This window comes from Drosophila suzukii, chromosome 2L, assembly GCF_043229965.1.
Source record: "Drosophila suzukii chromosome 2L, CBGP_Dsuzu_IsoJpt1.0, whole genome shotgun sequence".
NCBI lineage: Eukaryota > Metazoa > Arthropoda > Insecta > Diptera > Drosophilidae > Drosophila > Drosophila suzukii.
This window is the reverse complement of record NC_092080.1, coordinates 15,448,969-15,466,336: the sequence shown is the minus strand read 5'-3', so window position 1 is coordinate 15,466,336 and position 17,368 is coordinate 15,448,969. Positions and strand designations below refer to the sequence as shown.

The window sequence follows — 17,368 nt, the reverse complement described above, 5'->3', positions numbered from 1 at the left end:
ACGGTCCTTCGCTTCCACGGGCGTAGTGCAGTGCATAACGCTCCGACGCCTGTCGCAACATGACATGACATTTTGGCGCCCAACTCCCACCCCCCCCCACACACACACTCATACATATAGCCCCCTGCCACGCCTCTGGATTCTGGCCATCAAGCGAGTCTGGGCCCAGGTCGTGGGTTTCATTTTGCGAAGGGTATAATTACTTTGTAATGATACTCGTATTACTTTCGACCTGCAAAAAAATTTAATACTTATAAATGGTTCCATCAGTCCTGTTTACCTCGCCCATTTCATCGGGTCTGGGGAGAGCGACGCGTTGACATTTCGCACAATCTATAAAGAGTTCAGGGATCATGCACACACTGCGTTGAAGGACACTCTGCAGAGTAAAATCTATTCTTATCTATCTTTCACTAAACATTTCCGGTGTTGGGGTATGAAAAAGGTTATTAAAAAGTACCAAAACGGCTTAGAGCGGGGGTTCTCCGTCACTCAATCAGACCAAACTACACATTTTGGGGACCTATTACAATGTTACACAACATAACTAATACATTTGTAGTTGGGTAAAAAATATTTTTGTAAAAACAAATTCGTAACATAGGAAGAATGAGTTATATCATATTTATTGACAAAAAAGGGGACCGACATTATTTTGCATTTATTTTAACGTATGTTTATAGTTATTATAGTCTTATGGAGCGTCTAGAAGACCTCCATTTATGTCTCCTATATTATGAAATCTATTTAATACTTTCCCAGCATCTAAAGCTTAAAAGTCTATTCTCAGCAAAAGAATCGAAACATATCCTTACTGATAATATCGATTTTATGAAGATTAAGTTTTCAGCTTAAGTCAAATTTTAGGCTAGCATGGGAACGAACAATAGGATAAATTTATGGGTCTTTTCTAAAGTTTGTTAAGATAATAAAAAAAACACCTTATAAATTTCGTATTCAAAGTTATGATATTACTTCAAATCGAAGACTTTGTTTGATTTTTAAGTGTGTCTTTAAAGTTATTTATTTTAATCAAACCTTTTTGATAGTAACAAATTAATAATAATAATACCTAATATATAATATTGCATTAAAGGCATCAAATGTAATACAATAATGTTGTAACCTTAAGTTTTAACCAAAATTAATCAAATCTACGTTAATATCTGGTTAAGATTAAGGTATTCTTAACTTTATGTAGGTAAGTGCAGCAGGTCATATTTTTCGAAGGATGAGATGCAGCACCGTCATGAATTTAAGTGCAAGGCCAAACAGACTCGTATGCATGCACAATTGAGCCAACTGACACATTGGCAAACCAACATGCGAAGCTCTGAACACCGAACGCCGAAAATCTCAAAATGTAATGACAGACTAATTATGCGTGCAAATGGTTTATAAATATTTTATAATGCCCGCGTGACCCTGACTTCCAGTTGGGTGGTTTTTGGGGGGACATTGAGTACTGGGGGGTATGTGTTTGGGCCCAGGAATTCAGACACATATAGTACATACTGATACTGCATACCTGAAACCGGAATGCCAATCCCCCTCGGCAGAGTGTGCATTGTATGCAATTCGGCCTTTTGACTGTTTGTTTGGGTGTTCCCGGTGTTATGGTGCAGTTGTGTGTTTTGCGCATCGCTGATTGCATTGCGGTTTTACGACTTCATTATTGTTAATTATACGCCGCGCTGCCAGCCATCACACTCCTTCACAAGCTTCACAACGCCATATCGAATATTCTGCGAAAAGGCCCATTCCTCTCCAGGCAACTGTCAAAAAAAGGTAAACGAGTAAATTCAAAAATATGACATTGCGAAAACCACAAACTTAATTGGGCTTATAGCATCGGGCCGACACTGAGCCAACTAATTTTTCACCGTAGTGTGCAGATTATGGATGGAGTGTGGCAACTAATATTCATGTGTTCCAGTTTGGGTAATAAATGTTTTTTTTTTGGTAATAATGAGAGTATTATTTTTCCTCCATTTGTTTTTATACAGAGAGAAAAGGACTTTGGGCGCCTAAAACACAATACAAATTAAGAGTAAAGATACAGCGCTTTAATGTACACTATCATTACAAATTTAGTTTTTGTCCTTAATTTTTTGTATTTAAATATTTAATTACAATTCAGGCTAAAATAAGGAACAAAGCTCATTGCAACAGACGTATTATGTTACTGCTTTTCATTTAGTTAAATTTTAGATGTCGAGAAACGGAAAACGACAGATTTATCTATTCAGCTAAACTGTAGTTGATGTTTAATTAAAGCTAATTGAAAGCGAATTTAAAAGAAACAGCTCTTTGTTGATTTAAACCTGAAAACGAATGTATTTTAGATGATTTGGAAAAGTTTTTTTTGATATGGCATGACAAAAAATTGGTTTCGATAGGAAAAATCACATTAAATTAATGAATGAATCCCTGTTTAAAGGGATTTTGATAGACCGTGATATGGGGAGGATAGCCTTCACACATTCCACATCCTCCTAATATGTTGCTGCATATCTAAGTTATCATTAAATGTCGTAAGCCCAAATGATAATGCATAAATGTTAACAAATTTCCCAGAATGCCAAGCACACTTAACTGGGGGAGGGAAAACCCATCCCCCCCCCCTCTGGACACTCTTGGCTTTCAGCTTGGAATTCATTTTACATGCATGGCAATAGACAGACAATGGTCCCCCCTTATCCTTCAGCTGCTAAGATTTGATTTGAAATTTGTAAATGCGGTCACGTATGTTATTATAACAAATATCTTTCATGGTTATGTTTATATGCTTACATTTCTGGCAGCCATCTCACTCTCTCTGTCTCTCTCTTACATTTCCCCTCTCGCTTTCAGCTTCCAACAAATTGACTTTTGTATTCGCATTTTGAAATTTTCGCACATGAAACCCATAAACTCGTACATAATAAATACATACATATATATATTTTGCATCTTGAGTGCGTCGCAGGAAGGCATTGTAAAATTTGAATTTATATTGAGGTGCTCGTATTTCTTTACACACACTATATAATTAAATCATTTTACGACATTTCAAATCCTTTAAGGCTAATCATAACAAGAAAGCTTATTAGGACTTTCACTTTGGGGCTTATATTGTGTTTTTTAAAGCAAACAAATGAGCAATCTGGCAAGCTTAAATTATAAATTATTAGAATGGAAACGCGATTCAATTGGGAATTAAATTAATTAAAATGTATATCTTATTAAGTACAATTTTTCAACATTGGCGGTAAGCTTTTATTAAATTTTCAAATGCTGCTGAAAAAAATATTGTTCAATCCAAAAATAAAAAAATCAGTGCTGCAGACATTGTAACAACCTTAAGTTCATTCTGTTTTGTAGGATCATTCTGTTTTCTCTTACCCCTGTGAAGTACTTTTTTCCGTTTTTCATTAAATAAAATTATTTAATGGTATTAAAACAATCAATGTAGATCCCTCGTGTGCCATTTTACTGAAAAACAGCCATTTTTTACATTTAAATAATATGCTGATATATTCTCACGAAGAATTTCTTAGGCAGTAGGCACACTTGTGAACTACTTTCTTGGAAGAACTCAGGTTATTTTAAAGTAAAATAAGACCAGTCAGAAGCTCTGACTCAGTGCCCATGGCAAACCCCTAGAGAGTGGAGGCAAATGTGCCTATCATTGCTGCATGTCAATGTTGGCGAAATGTATCTTTCACGCTCAATTTATTTGTAATGATGTCGACAGCAGAGCCTCTCTGGGAAAAGCCAACGATGGCGGGGAAATGCTGTTCAAGTAGGTGGGTAAAAAAGCAAAAAAAAATTGGGGAAGGAAAAGGAAAACGTAAGGCCGCTATGGCACATTAGTGGCGCCACGAAAAATCCCCAATCATAAAGTGAGCGGACTCGTGGCAACTTTTCGCGAACGCATTTTTCATGTCGGAATCGTTGGGTCTAGGGCAAATGATATCCCTTGGGGGCGTGGCAGGGGAGGGGGGTGAGATGAAATAGCCGCATGTGTAGCTCTAATGAAATAAACATGTTTATTAGAGATACAAATGCGAGTCAGAGGTCCTTGCTTTTTTACGGCCACGATTCCCATAGCCTTTTTCTCCCGCGATGTTTCACAGTGCGTATGATTAATATTAAGCGTAGCTGCCTTGCACCTGTCCGCTTTGTAATTAATTGAATTATTTTTCTCAGGACGTGTCCTTCAGTGGATGAAGGAAACGGCGTAGAAGCAAAAAGCACAGCCAGTCCGATGGAATTATAAATTCAAGGGGCATCAAAAATAGCGGAAATGCAATTAAAATTGTGCAAGGTTCACGGCATCCCGGCGAAGTGTTGGTCTGTGAGTGTGGCTTAGAAAAATTACCAACAGCTACTTAGGTTGGATAAAAAACTGCACAACTTTTCGGAATGCTGCAGGCGAAATGAGAGCCATATTATGCTTAATTAAGCTGCTTTCTCCTCCGTTTCGCAACTTCGATGCTGGAAAAAATGTTGGCCAGGTGAGGATTAAAAGAGTGCCTCTGCTTAAACTGCGGAAAAGAAAGGAGTAAGTGGAGCTACAAGTGGAGCTCTTGAAGTTTATGAGACTTCTGAGTGGTGAAAATGCACAGAAGGATGAGTTTGATTTTGGGAACTTCTTTTAAGATGTTAAACATTATTATTACCAAAAAAGTATAGCTTAATAATTGAATAGAAAAAGACTTAAAATATATAATATAATATATATATAATGTCATAAACGCTGAATAAATTCTACTTTGGTTGAAGGCTACATTATTAATGCATTTTCTCAGCTGTCATTATCTCATTTTCCGTCAAGCGCTTTTATTTAATTAGTTGAAAAAAAAAAACTGTTAACACGATTCCCTGGAATACCACTTACAGACCAATTGAAAACAAACAAATCGGTTTAAACTATTAAAATTAATCCATTAAAAATAAAAAGGGGCATTGTAAATGAAACTGAGGGAGGGGCATTTGCAGGTACCATCCACCGGGGTAAACGTATCCATTCAGAGCGGAATGCTAATGAGGTTAATGTTTGCATTGAACCCAAAAAACGGCGAATGCAAAGCGATGCTGGGCAAAAGCCCAACCTCGACATCAGGTCCTGACCTCCCTATCCTTACCACCATCTTTCCGCTGGCTGGCATCCCATCATAAGCGAATCGTGGGATTTCAAAATGTGTGTGCAGAAAAAGTCAGGCAAACAAACGGACAAATAGCAGGGGAAGACTTGAAGAGACCAACTAATCAAGGTAATGAAATCAGTTTTATTTTAGCTTATTTCCTCTTTTTTTCTTCACCATTCCCCGCCCAGAGTTGCGGAACAAGGCCCACAAATAAAGAATTCAGGGAGGGAGTGGAGTTAAAAGTGTTCGTCAGAGGGGTTAAGGCTTTTAGCCCATTCCGGGGCCGTCTGGCATAGGGTACTCTCCCCACTACACTAGGGTTATCATCAGACTGCCTGTCTGTTTGGGGTTGTTTATATTAGAATTAAAAATACTAAATATTCCTAAAGTCCTAAACTGTTGGTGGATAGACTACTTATAACGATATGGGGTTTATGTTACCCTTAACTTAGGTTCTTTCTGTATAAATCAAAATGGAAGAATTTGTTATTATATATACACAAATTATTTAAAGAAAGCTATTAGATTAGTGTCATACAATGCTTAGTAAAGCTTGGGCCCTATTTAACCTCGATTTCTTGAGACCTACTTAAAAATATTACAACTGGTATCTACAATGTTTCGCGAATTCTTCAGAAAAGGAGAAGAAAGTTATGAACTTTTTACCGCTACATTAAAAAAAGTTAAAGAACTTAAATGTGCTTTATAGATTTCTTTGAAAGTTCCTAGAAACCTACTTGAAAATATTATAGCTGGTATGTTTATTGTCTCGCGAATTCTTCAGAAAAGGGAAGAAAAGTACGAAACTTTTTACCGCTTAGTTAGAAAAATTAAAAAACTTAAGTGTGCCTTATAGATTTCTTTGAAAGTTCCTACACCATTATATTTCAAAGGAAAAAAATATCGAAATATTTTTTTAGTTTTCTTCGTTTTGAGCCCAAATTGTCATAGCATATCCATTTCCACTGCACTTGTCATATCCATATTTCAGCGAAACTCACCCACTCACTTTTCCGCTCATGAACTGCTGATGGCTGAACAAACTTGCAACCACTATAAACTTAAAACCACTGGCACACAGTCCGAGACTCAATTTTGGCCCGACAACAATCAGATGGAGCTCGTTGAGCAAACTTGCTCCTGTTCCGATGCCAGCTGCTCCTTCTGATCCTTGTGATACGGTCTCCATGCTTGTTTCACATTTCCGCTTACTTGAAATTATTAATTACCGAAATTCCATGGGACGACGACAACAATCTGGATGGGTTTTACCAGGTTGTGGGTGGTCGGTGCTTGGTAAATCTTGTCAGCAATTCAATTAGTGGGCGCTTGCGTTTATCTTATTTAAATATAGCATACTTTCCGACTGCTGCATGCCGTGTGCCTCAGTGTGTGTGAGTGTGTTGTGTTAGTGATTGTATTGGTGTCGTCATGGCGACGACAAGGACTCGAAGGACTCGTAGGACTGACTAGAGGCGAACTCGTGACTTATGCAGTGACGCAACCAATTACGGCTTAGGGGAAACTGAAACTGCAACGGCTGTCTCGCCGCCATCTTCCTCGCCCCATCTCGTCCTTTATCCTTCATCCTTTGGGTGTGTGAGTGTGAGTGTGAATGTGGGTGTGTGCTCTGCGGTTAACTGTGTCTGCTCGACGTCTGCTTCCAGACCGATATTCCCTCCAAAAACTATGTCAAATGGGATTTTATGCCACACTCAAATTTTCACTAGTATGCTTTCGTGATGGGTAACTCTATTTTTTGGCTCAACTACCGCTGAAAAGTCGTTGGCCATTCTTGTAGCAGCGATTGTTCAAAAGTTTCTTAATTAAATATGATATACCTGGCAGCCAATCAGCTCACCCAGGCCACTGCTAATTGAAGTTGCGAACTGCCAACGCTGCTGTTTTTGACATCTAGGGCGCAAAATGTCAGTAAAAATGCAATTTTCTTGGTGTTAAATCGAGTTAAAAAACCTCTAAACTAGCGAAAGTTTTTTAAAACAGAAAATAAAACAAAATTGTACCTGAATTTCATTTCTTGTATACAGTCCATGAGTTTCTTTAATTTTAAATGTCCCAGAAAATGTTTAAGAATAATATCAGTGAATAGGAGGTTTATTATTAAAAGTGGGATTAAATATGTGTGGAAGTTCCAATTTCGTGGTTACACATTTTTTCATAGAATCTATATAATTCTATATAATACCATTCTCCCATTCTGGTTTTATACAAATAATATGCAACCATTCAAGGAGCTTTGAAAATCGGAGGTATAAAAAGTTATTTCCCATGCAATCCAAAGTCTTATTACTACATTTTTTATTTAAATAGTTTTTGTTCTAGTTATCTTTTATAAAACCAAAATATTGTCTCCAATAATTTATTGGATATTAAGCAGATTCTTCGCAAATGACGAAGCACATTAAAAGATTTAACTTATTGAACCTGGCTCGCCGGGCCAAGTCACTTAAGTAAATTGGCCCACAAAGTTCGTCTGCCAAAGGTAGTCGTATTTTATACCTCCTCCTCAGAGGTTTTTCTTTTCGTTTTGGGGACTTACTTATCTGATTTGTTTGCGGTTGTGTTGTGCGTGAGCTGCCAAAGAATTGAAGACGTCAATGAAGAGACCCAGATGGGGTGGCAAGATTGTCATTGACTTTTTAATTCTGTCTGGCAGCTTCACTCGTTTTAATTAGGTAAAATCGCCACAAATCACAGTGGGCCGTGGCTTTTTGGAGCTGTCAGATTCAACACACAAATTTACTCTTACAATTCTCCAAAATACAAAGAAATAATTATATTTTCTTTTCGAAAAGAAGAGAGGTGGCTTCTACATTATAGAAATCAGCTGGATTTTTGGTAAGTCCTTTATGGCTCTATCGCAATTTCATTTGTTTTTTAAACCCATAGTGTCGTAAATCCGTTTATTTTAAAACCTTTGCATAAACTCGCGAACAAAAAAATGAAAAATAAACAGGTTAACTTGGAAACCAGGCAATATTAATCAGTTCAATTTGACGCTCCATTGATTGAAAAATAACCCCCTGTGGCCCCATCGACCATCGTCGTCATATTCATACACTTAATTAAATTTGTGGCTGGCGAAAGTGAAATGTAACGACATTCGCCGGCGAAACGTGAAATGTTTGTTATGAATGTAAACAATATTTTATATATGTATATGTGTTTTTAAATGGAAGTAGAGGCTCCTGGCTGCAACAACGTCAGTCGGCGAGTCGGTCAGTGGTCACACATGGCGTATGAAATATGCGACGCTTTGGCCACAGGTAAAATTGTCACGTTTTTAATTAAACGGGCGCCCAAAGCCCAACAACCAGCAAACAATCGTCCAATAATCAATGACCTGCTCCGTGACAATAAAATGGGTAAAAATATAATTATAATTATAAATAAAAGTTTTATTGGGTGCGTGCCTGAAATGTGTAACTGAAACATATCATTGTGGTGTAACCACTTGTTGGAATCTCCACATTCTATGCAACAATTGAGTTCGTCGCTAATTAAAAACATTTTAATAAAATTGTTTTCCACCACCTGTATATCTGTTGCTAATTAAAAATTTAAGCTTGTATAAACCAACTTATTGCTGTATTTGTTATTTAAAGAAAACATGGTATTTAAGTGCCATACTTAAATATATTTCTTTTTCCATTGATTGACAGCTCAAGCTAAAATATACGTAACTTTAAAAGGGTAATTATTTTTTGCCAATGTTATATTTAAGTCTTTTGAAGAATATTAATATAACTACATTAAGTAAATTTTTTAAAATTAACTAAAATTGGTTTTATTGACACTGTATATCTTTCAAAAATAATTAATACGTGGCCTAACAAATAAAATAGTTCGAGAGACTTTAGAAATAAATTTTAAATCAGTTTGAGCTGGTTTGATTTTATAATGGTTCGACAGATTTGGTTCAAAGTTCATACTTGTTAGTTTCCAAGTAAAATCCCTTTCACTACTCTCACTGATGGCTTTTAAAAACATTATCATTTGGCCTGATTCTCGAAATAGAACGGTGAGCCTTTAATAGAAGGCACACACACGCAATCCCCACACCCAGCCACGCCCACATTTTGACAAGTCATTTGGCAGCTCGTTGAAAAAAGGCCAACTTAATTGTGTCACCCACCTTTTGGATTTAATTTTAGAGAGCCAAGACGATGGTAAACGACGATACAACAATTAACGAGGTACAAAATCATTTCATTGTGTTTGTCAAACGTTGCGACCGACCGAAAGCGCCTAAAAGCCAAGGGCGATAAGTTTTTTTATTACACCTGAGTGGTGCCCGCATGTGGGCCCCGTACTATCTATAGGTATATATCTGTGTGTGCCGAGACTCATTAAAAACGAAAGAGAGGCTCATTACCTGGCCGAGAGCAGAAACGGGAATAAACCAACACGCCGGCCCACATGGGAAAACAAACGATTTTTGAGCCGTCGACTTTACGCTCAAACACCCAAAAACCCACCCACAACAAGTTTGGATGTGTGTGGTGTATGGTTTTAATTACCTTCGGTTTCACCCTTCTCGCTGTCGTTCGACTCGTTGTTTAAGTAATTGTTTGTCATTAGTTAAAATGTTTTCATTTTGCTTCGTACTCGATGGACTCGGTATGGACAAACGAGTTCATTTGGCACAGGCAGAAAAAATGTGAAATTGGTTAAAATTCAGGATAAAAATTGTAATCACAATTAATATTTTGTTAATGTCGGTTTTCATTAATACTAATTTTGATACAGTAAAAGCTTTCCTGATATTACTACTTAAAAACCATTCTTCGACACTATAATTCCCAACATGTTCTAGCTTTGCTTTCGTGGTAGCCCGAGAGAGATCAGTGAACGAGTTAGTAAGTTTTAGAGCAAATCAGTTAGCGTCTAAGATTTTCTTTAATCCCATTTTTTCCCCTACAACTATCACAAAATTTTTAAATACTTTAAAGTTATAAAATTATACGTTTTATATATTTTCTTAAGTTATTCGAAAAACTAAATATTTACGTGGTTATTAACTATCATTTCATAAAATAGGTTCATTAAATCGTGCGGGCGAATAATATTATAAACCTATTTTGAATTAAACTGTTTTTACTTTTTTTATATAGTTCGTATCATTTTATTTAGCTGAATAATCGATAAGTAGGTATAGTTTGGTATCCGCCGCATATCTCTCAAATGTCGTTTTCTTTATCCCGCACAAGTAATCTGTGCTTAGAACCTCATCTCGGTTGTGCTTAGGATTGATCTATCATCAGTCTACAGACACTCGGCCCACACAACAAATCGTCTCGACATATCGAGAGAAATCCGTTCTGAATTCATCCCCACATACCATTACTCTTGTCGATCATTCGCAGACCTCCGGAATGGCCTTCGTAGCGCGTCGGAGCAGCGATGGCTCGGTGGTGGATCGTCAGCAGGTCTCTGGAAGGAGCACCCTGCGTCCTTTGTCCCTGTCGGATATTAGTGACGAGGATTCGGAATCGGTGCTGGGCTATACGAACCGCACTTACGGGGCTCCCACCGTGCGGTACGTGGGACAGGGTGAGAACGATAATTATATGGAAAGCGGAATGGATACCGAATCCAAAGAATTGACTGAGGATCATAACGAAGATGCGGACCTACAATTTGAGGACTCTTTGGAAGATCCAGCCGACGTTTCGGGCAGTGAAACGGATTCGATTCTCAGCTTTTGTCATCAACTGGAGGAGGAGGAGGCCAACGATGCCAGGCGCAGTGGTATGATTAACTATACAGACGAGGATCTGGAAGACGATCCCGTTGATGATGATGTGGATGCTGAAGATGTAGAGTATCAGAAGAGCATGGGCAAGGGGGAAGATGCGACTGTCACGGACACGGAGACCGTGATGAACTTCGACCAGGATGTGCTGAGTTTGAGCTCCTTTGACAGCTGCACGCCAACAGTGACACAGCGTCCAGAGGATCTGGATAATCTTAGCGCCAAGACCTTTTTCAAGCAGGACGTGATGGAGGACAACATCAGCAGCAAGACCTTCTTCAAGCAGGACAAACTGGATGGCCTCAGCGGGAAGACCTCCTACAAGTCTGCCTTAAAGGATAAAAGGCAGCGATCACCTGTGGACCTCGAACCGGATCAGCTATCCAGTCGCACCTACAATCTAAGCAATGGAGGGAGCACAAGGGGCAGCAATCGGGGCAGTAATCGGGGCAGCAATCGCCTCCATGATGGATCCTCCCTGTCCACCTGCAGCTGGTCGGAGATGTACGGCGGTGCCCTCCAGCCCGCCGATGGGCGGAGCAACATTGTGCCCTCGCTGAGCCTGGCCAGTGCCACCTCTGACACTTCGACCTACTTCAAGAGTCTGGAGGAGAACAAGGAGCGCCAGGGACAGGCGGCTTTCGAGGATTGGAAGGCGCGGAAGGCGGCCCAGAAGCAGAAGACCCTGATGGCCGCCAAGAAGGAGCAGGAGAAGCGGGAGGCGGAGGCGGCTCTCCGCCAGAAACTGTCCCAGGAACGCTTCCAGGAGTGGTGTCGCCGCAAGGAGGAGCAGCACCAAAAGCAACAGAAGCAGCAGCAGCAGCAAATGCAGATTCTCCGCAAGAAGACTACGACCTCCAGCCAGTCGAGCTCGGGCAACTCTTCAGCCTCAAGCTTAATTTCCGGTTGCGGATCTGGTCATGCCTTCGGATCCAGTTCCGGTCTGGGGTCAAGTGCTGGTCCTGTGAAGAAGGTGCCGCCGGAGGTCACCAAGAAGAGGATCAAGGAGTGGGGGCGCATCAAGGCAGAGCAACAGCAGATCGAAAGGGAGCGTCAGAAGAGGCTGCAGGACAACAAACAGAAGCTGGAGGAGGAGCGCAGGGAGCGCTCCCAGGGCGCCTGGAAGAACTGGATGAAGCAGGTGGACAAGCGGGCTAAGCCGGTGCCCCTCAACCAGGGATTCGATACCCTGCGCGGTACCATCTCCAATATCTACATCAATCCCGTTCAGTGGGTGTCCAACATTGATCCGCAGGACTCTGGACGGAGTCGTTAGGGTGGATGAGGATTGGGACATTCATAAGTTCGTTACACCATCGCCCATTCAAGATGAAACTGGTTTAGTAAGTCTGGATGATATCGCTAGGGTTGCTGGGCCAACCAATTAATTATTAACCTACTATATATTTGTTTTTCGGATCGTGGCGGTGGATCCCACATTATTTTAGCTTCGCAAGTTGACCAATAAACATTATCAGCACCTTTAATTATACGAGTATGTTGTATTTGTTTATTACAGATCCACGAAAGAATTACCGACCCTTGATTAGCTTGCCTTCCTATACATAATTAGCATTATTTATCACTTTTAAACCTCTTTTCCAAGGAAGATTAAATTGTAAAAAAGTAATCTTGATTTTGCTTAGTATTAAATAAGAACGATTTGATTTTGATAGGCGTGTAGATTAAGAAAAGCGCATTATACATTCCAAAAGATCCTGTTTAAACTCTATATGTATACTTGAACATAACATTTTAGCATTTGTGTGTATTTTGCATTGAAGTGTATTTCTCACAGACCCAAATATGGCAATTAAAATAGTTTAAGCGGCAACCACGAATGGTGCCATGTGGCTCCACTTAACGTACACACTGCGAGAAGGTTAATAAAAGCCGTGCTCAATGCGTCCCACGGAAGAAACTTAAAACGATAACCTTTGGCCTGGGGCTGTTATGAGGGATATAACCTCACCCTCCCCAATCCCAGAGTCTGAGGACACTGCACTTCCTGGCTGCCTTTGCTGTCCTTGTGTTTTGTGGACCATTGCCGTGTTTGTTTCATTACCCATCTCCCCATTATTGTGTGCGTTTGTGTCAATTTGTGTTTTTATTATTTATTTGCCAGGTCCATGGGGAGTCGCTAGGTGGTGGAGCAGGCTTAATTAAGCTTTTTTTTTTCCTATCCACCCTGGTCGTCTGAGTTTTATTTATGCAATTAACCAAAGCCTCGTGTAATATGGTCCCGTTAGGTAAAAATCTTTGATTAATTGTAGTTTTGTTTACACGATGGGAGCGAGTCGGACATGATTATGTGGTCTATCTGGCAGGGTCCAAGAAAAGGGGCTTATGGGCTTTGGGATGGTGTGTGTGTGTGTGCGAAGGTAGGGTCTTTCAGGTGATTAGTCCTTTTAGTTAGCTGGCAATTTGTTTACACGTTTTGTGAGCTCCTCTAATCGCTTTCAGGCCTCTCGTCATTAGCACTATCATTATTTTGTGGGCCTCAGATAATGGTCTCAATTCAAAATGTCTTGTCCTGAGATATGTTCCTTTGATGAGACTTGTTTGGTTAATTGTATGGTAATGATGATAAATAAATTGGGATCTTTTGAGGCTTGTCTATTTCAATTACCCCTTGTATTTATTTATGTATATTTTTTTCCATAGTGGCTTTGTATTCAGTTGGATTACTCATATGTAGGCAACTTTGTCCAGGTCACGAATGCTTCCTTGTCCCCCAACTGCTGTGCAACTTTTCTTACAAAGCCATAAACTTTAATACGAAATCGTAAAATTTAGGGACAATTGCTAAATGGGGACCTTCTCATATGAGGATGGCGTAATCATGGCTGGCACAATGACAAAATGTTGATGCCGCACTGATTTTTACGACTGCCCATAAATTAACAAACCATTTTCGACAAAAGCTTTCGGAGTATGTTTCTTGCCTGCAAATATTTAAAAATGTTTGCAAAGCATTTAAATAACAATTAAGAGCACGCACGTAGCCACAAATAATATAAAACAATTATTGTAAAACAAAATACAGAATGCGGATTAGCGCATTTTGTCCATTCGGTTTTGTTTTAAATGCAAATCAAAGGCGGCAAAAAAAAAAGTAGGACGAAAGCGAAAGCTTGCCGATAATTATAATAAATAACCACAGAAATTGTTTCGAAATGATTTTTTGCACCACGATTCGGGGAGAACAAAAGAAAATTAATAATAAATCTCAAAATGCTCATTAACTTAATTACTGTGTTTATTTTCATTGCCCTTCCTGTTCAGCATTCAACGTTGAGTCCCTGCTTTCCCGGCATTTTCCCACCCTCTACACTTTGTGTGTTGAAATGCTTTCCTTTTGTGCGTCACGCAATTTTTTGGACCCCCTCGGTTGATAAACAACTCAACGCTGAAAAAATAGCCGCAAAACATGAAGAAATTGCGCGTCTTTAACCTTAATGTGTATTTAAGTAATGTTAATTGTACTCTGAGCTGCCAGATGCCATTTTCTGTCGACAACTGGCGCCACCGCTTGAATTTCTCTCGCCCTTCCTCGCAAAATACTTGTAATTATGCTAATATATAAGTTTGCTCCGGGTAGCGTATCTAAACTTGTGTAATTGCTTACTGTTAATTGAATTTCACAGAATGAAGGTGAGCAAGCCAGGTATTAGGAGGAGGCGTTGATACATTTGTAATTTAAGAACCAAATCGAGCGAAAATCGGTTTGAAAAATTACTTATATCCAAAAATTAAAATAATATAAAAATTAATAATTATTTTTTACTTCAAGTCATAAAACAATAATATTATAAGGACCGCTGCAACAAAACATTTGAACATTTTCGTGAAATAGATATTTTATTTAATGCGAGTTTTTGTATTTTGACACTATCAAAATAAAAAAATACTTGTATCCGCCATTTGTTAAAAATTATGCAACTTTTTTTTTTCATAAGGGCATAAAGTCTTAGGCATCACTTAAATAAAAAATTGACACTTTCATCTTCATTGCTTAAATTCGGTAAAATTGGCTGACAAATTTCTTATTACACATTAAACTAAGTTTTTTTGTATTTTGCGTAGAATCTCCTCTACCAAATAAAGTTGTTGCTTCCCATAAAAAAAATAAGTGCCGCGGTTGATCTGAAATCAAATCAAAGTTTTACTATCTTTAAAACTTATCAGAAATATAAAAAACCCAAGAGTATCGCATTGGATGCCGCTCTATCTGTACATATTAAAGTATTCCCTTAAAAAATACTGGGCAATCAGTTAAAGATTCTGCTCATTAAAAGAATTTAAATTTAGTTTTCCCTTGTTAACGTGCCCTAAATATTTTGAAAAAAAAAGTATATCACGATGTATGTGATGATGTATATCATGATGGCTATTTGGGTCAATTTAATATATTGGTTTTGGCAACAGCAACCTTCTGAATTTTTTCTCTTTTAATACTTACGTCAACCAATCTTTAAATTTAAAGAGCTGTTGGGAGCTGTCCAATATCGTTGAATGCCTGCCATGCAAAAGAATTAAATTTTGATCACATTTTTTTTAGCAAGCAGCCAACGTTCAACTGCACCAGGCCGGTCGGCCACATAATACCCCAGAAACATTTTGACATTATTAAAATCGAAAATATTTAGGTCATTTGGGCAATGGCTTCGGTTAACGTTACCCAATCGCCCGTCGGGTAAATGCATATTTACAACACTTTAACCTTGAGATTTATATGGATTATATGCAAAAATGTCTGTCAGATATACCCATGGGTCATGGCACTCCGCCACTCGGGCAGGAAAAACACCATGTGAGAGAAAAATCCATGAAAATGCACTAAAAAAGGAGCAAATAGCAACTCACGTAAGCCGAATGGTGCTGCGGTTGCACCTGTTTTGGCATGTCTGAAAATTCCTGGAAACAAATGTAATAAAAACTAGCCGTAATACACACGCACACACACACACAAGCCGGCGAGTCCTTACACTCACACACACACACTCAGACTTACACTCACACCGACTGGAAAGGGCTTTTATTAGCCTGGGCTTTTTGAAGAGTTTTCCGAGTAGTATTTTCTAATTTTGGCTTTGCTTTGATGGTTCGGTTTTGCGTGCTAGCCAGCACTTAAAGATTTCTTAATGAAAGCAATTTTTTGTTTTATTTGAAATTTGTAGCTGCTTTTAATTTGGTTTTTTAGTGCCCAGTTAGCTGTATTTGTAATTTATGCTCTCCCTAAGACTTTTTGATGTTTCAAAATAACTTTAAAATCACATAGGTATGGTTGCTACACAACTCAAGCATTAGAACATGAAGGAATGCTATAGTTGACGGCCTCGACTGTAAAATATCCGTTACTCAGCTAAAGGTAGTGCGAGGGAGATGGAGATATGCATGCAACAAATCGGCTGTTTCCGAGATGACACACTTTATTTGTTAAGAACTTTTAATTGAATGTTCCAATTTCAGCAATTTTTGGGATGTATATAGCTAAGGATAATCAGAACAAATTCCGATTTACACCTTTACAAAATATTAAAAATATTATAGCGTTATGGGCGTTAGAGTGGGCGTAGCACCCTGCTGAAATAAACTTTCTAGCTTATATAGTTTCCGAGATCTTCGCGTTCATACTAGTTCGACTCAGTCGGCGAGTCATCCTGATCAAGAATTTATATACTTTATAGAGTCGGAAACGCTTTCTTCTACCTGTTACATACTTTTTGCGTAATCTAGTACAACCTTTTACTCTACGAATAAGGTGTATAAAAGCCGTAGAACTAAATTTTAAGCATACTACTTGTGTATATCGTTTTATATTGGTTCATCTTGATTGAAATTAAAAAAATATATTTTTTTAATATTAAAATTTATTGCCTTACCATATTGTTACCCAAGATCCAAAAATTTAAAGACATTTTTTTACTTAACACTTTAATGTTAAACTTTTATTTATTTTATAAATATTCCTGTCGATTCGGCAATTCGCTTACACTGTCATGTACATGTGATGCTTACAAATATTCATTAATATTGATATTTGACAAATGTATGTATGTGTTTATAATAGCAATGTAAACATAACTGATATAATTTGCTTTTGTAACAATTCAATTTTGTCTGGAAATATACATTTAGCTATATTAAATAGAGCTTTATTCGCACTTAATCGTGAGATTAATTTTCGCATTAAATTTACTGCCTGTATAGTACTTTTTATATTACCTTTAAATAACTGAAATGGATTTCCGTTGTTGTTTTTTTTGTTGTTGTTTATTAATATTGATTGTTTGTTGAAATGAAACCAAAAAGAAATCGCATTAAATTTATTTTAATTTTAGAACGGTGATTAAATTGGTAAAAAGAGTTAAACATTGTTAAACATTTTAAATTTCAGGAGCAATGAAGCGAGGTAAAGAACATTAAATTTAGCATTTTTAAAGGTTAAAGTTTTCGA

At 38.2% G+C, this 17,368-nt stretch overlaps 1 protein-coding gene across 1 annotated transcript; it reads left to right on the top strand.

Moving 5' to 3' along the window:
* The first annotated feature begins 7,840 nt into the window (after window positions 1-7,840).
* LOC108008686 (putative RNA exonuclease pqe-1) lies at window positions 7,841-12,400 on the top strand. The gene is made up of 2 exons (XM_017072583.4): window positions 7,841-7,991; window positions 10,520-12,400. The coding sequence occupies exon 2, from the start codon at window positions 10,529-10,531 to the stop codon at window positions 12,182-12,184; it is 1,656 nt and encodes a 551-aa protein (XP_016928072.3). The 5' UTR covers window positions 7,841-7,991; window positions 10,520-10,528; the 3' UTR covers window positions 12,185-12,400.
* The last annotated feature ends 4,968 nt before the right edge of the window (window positions 12,401-17,368 follow it).

Bases quoted from the DNA above. Each gene is read 5' to 3' on its own strand.
- LOC108008686 (XM_017072583.4), top strand. From the start codon at position 10,529: ATGGCCTTCGTAGCGCGTCGGAGCAGCGATGGCTCGGTGGTGGATCGT.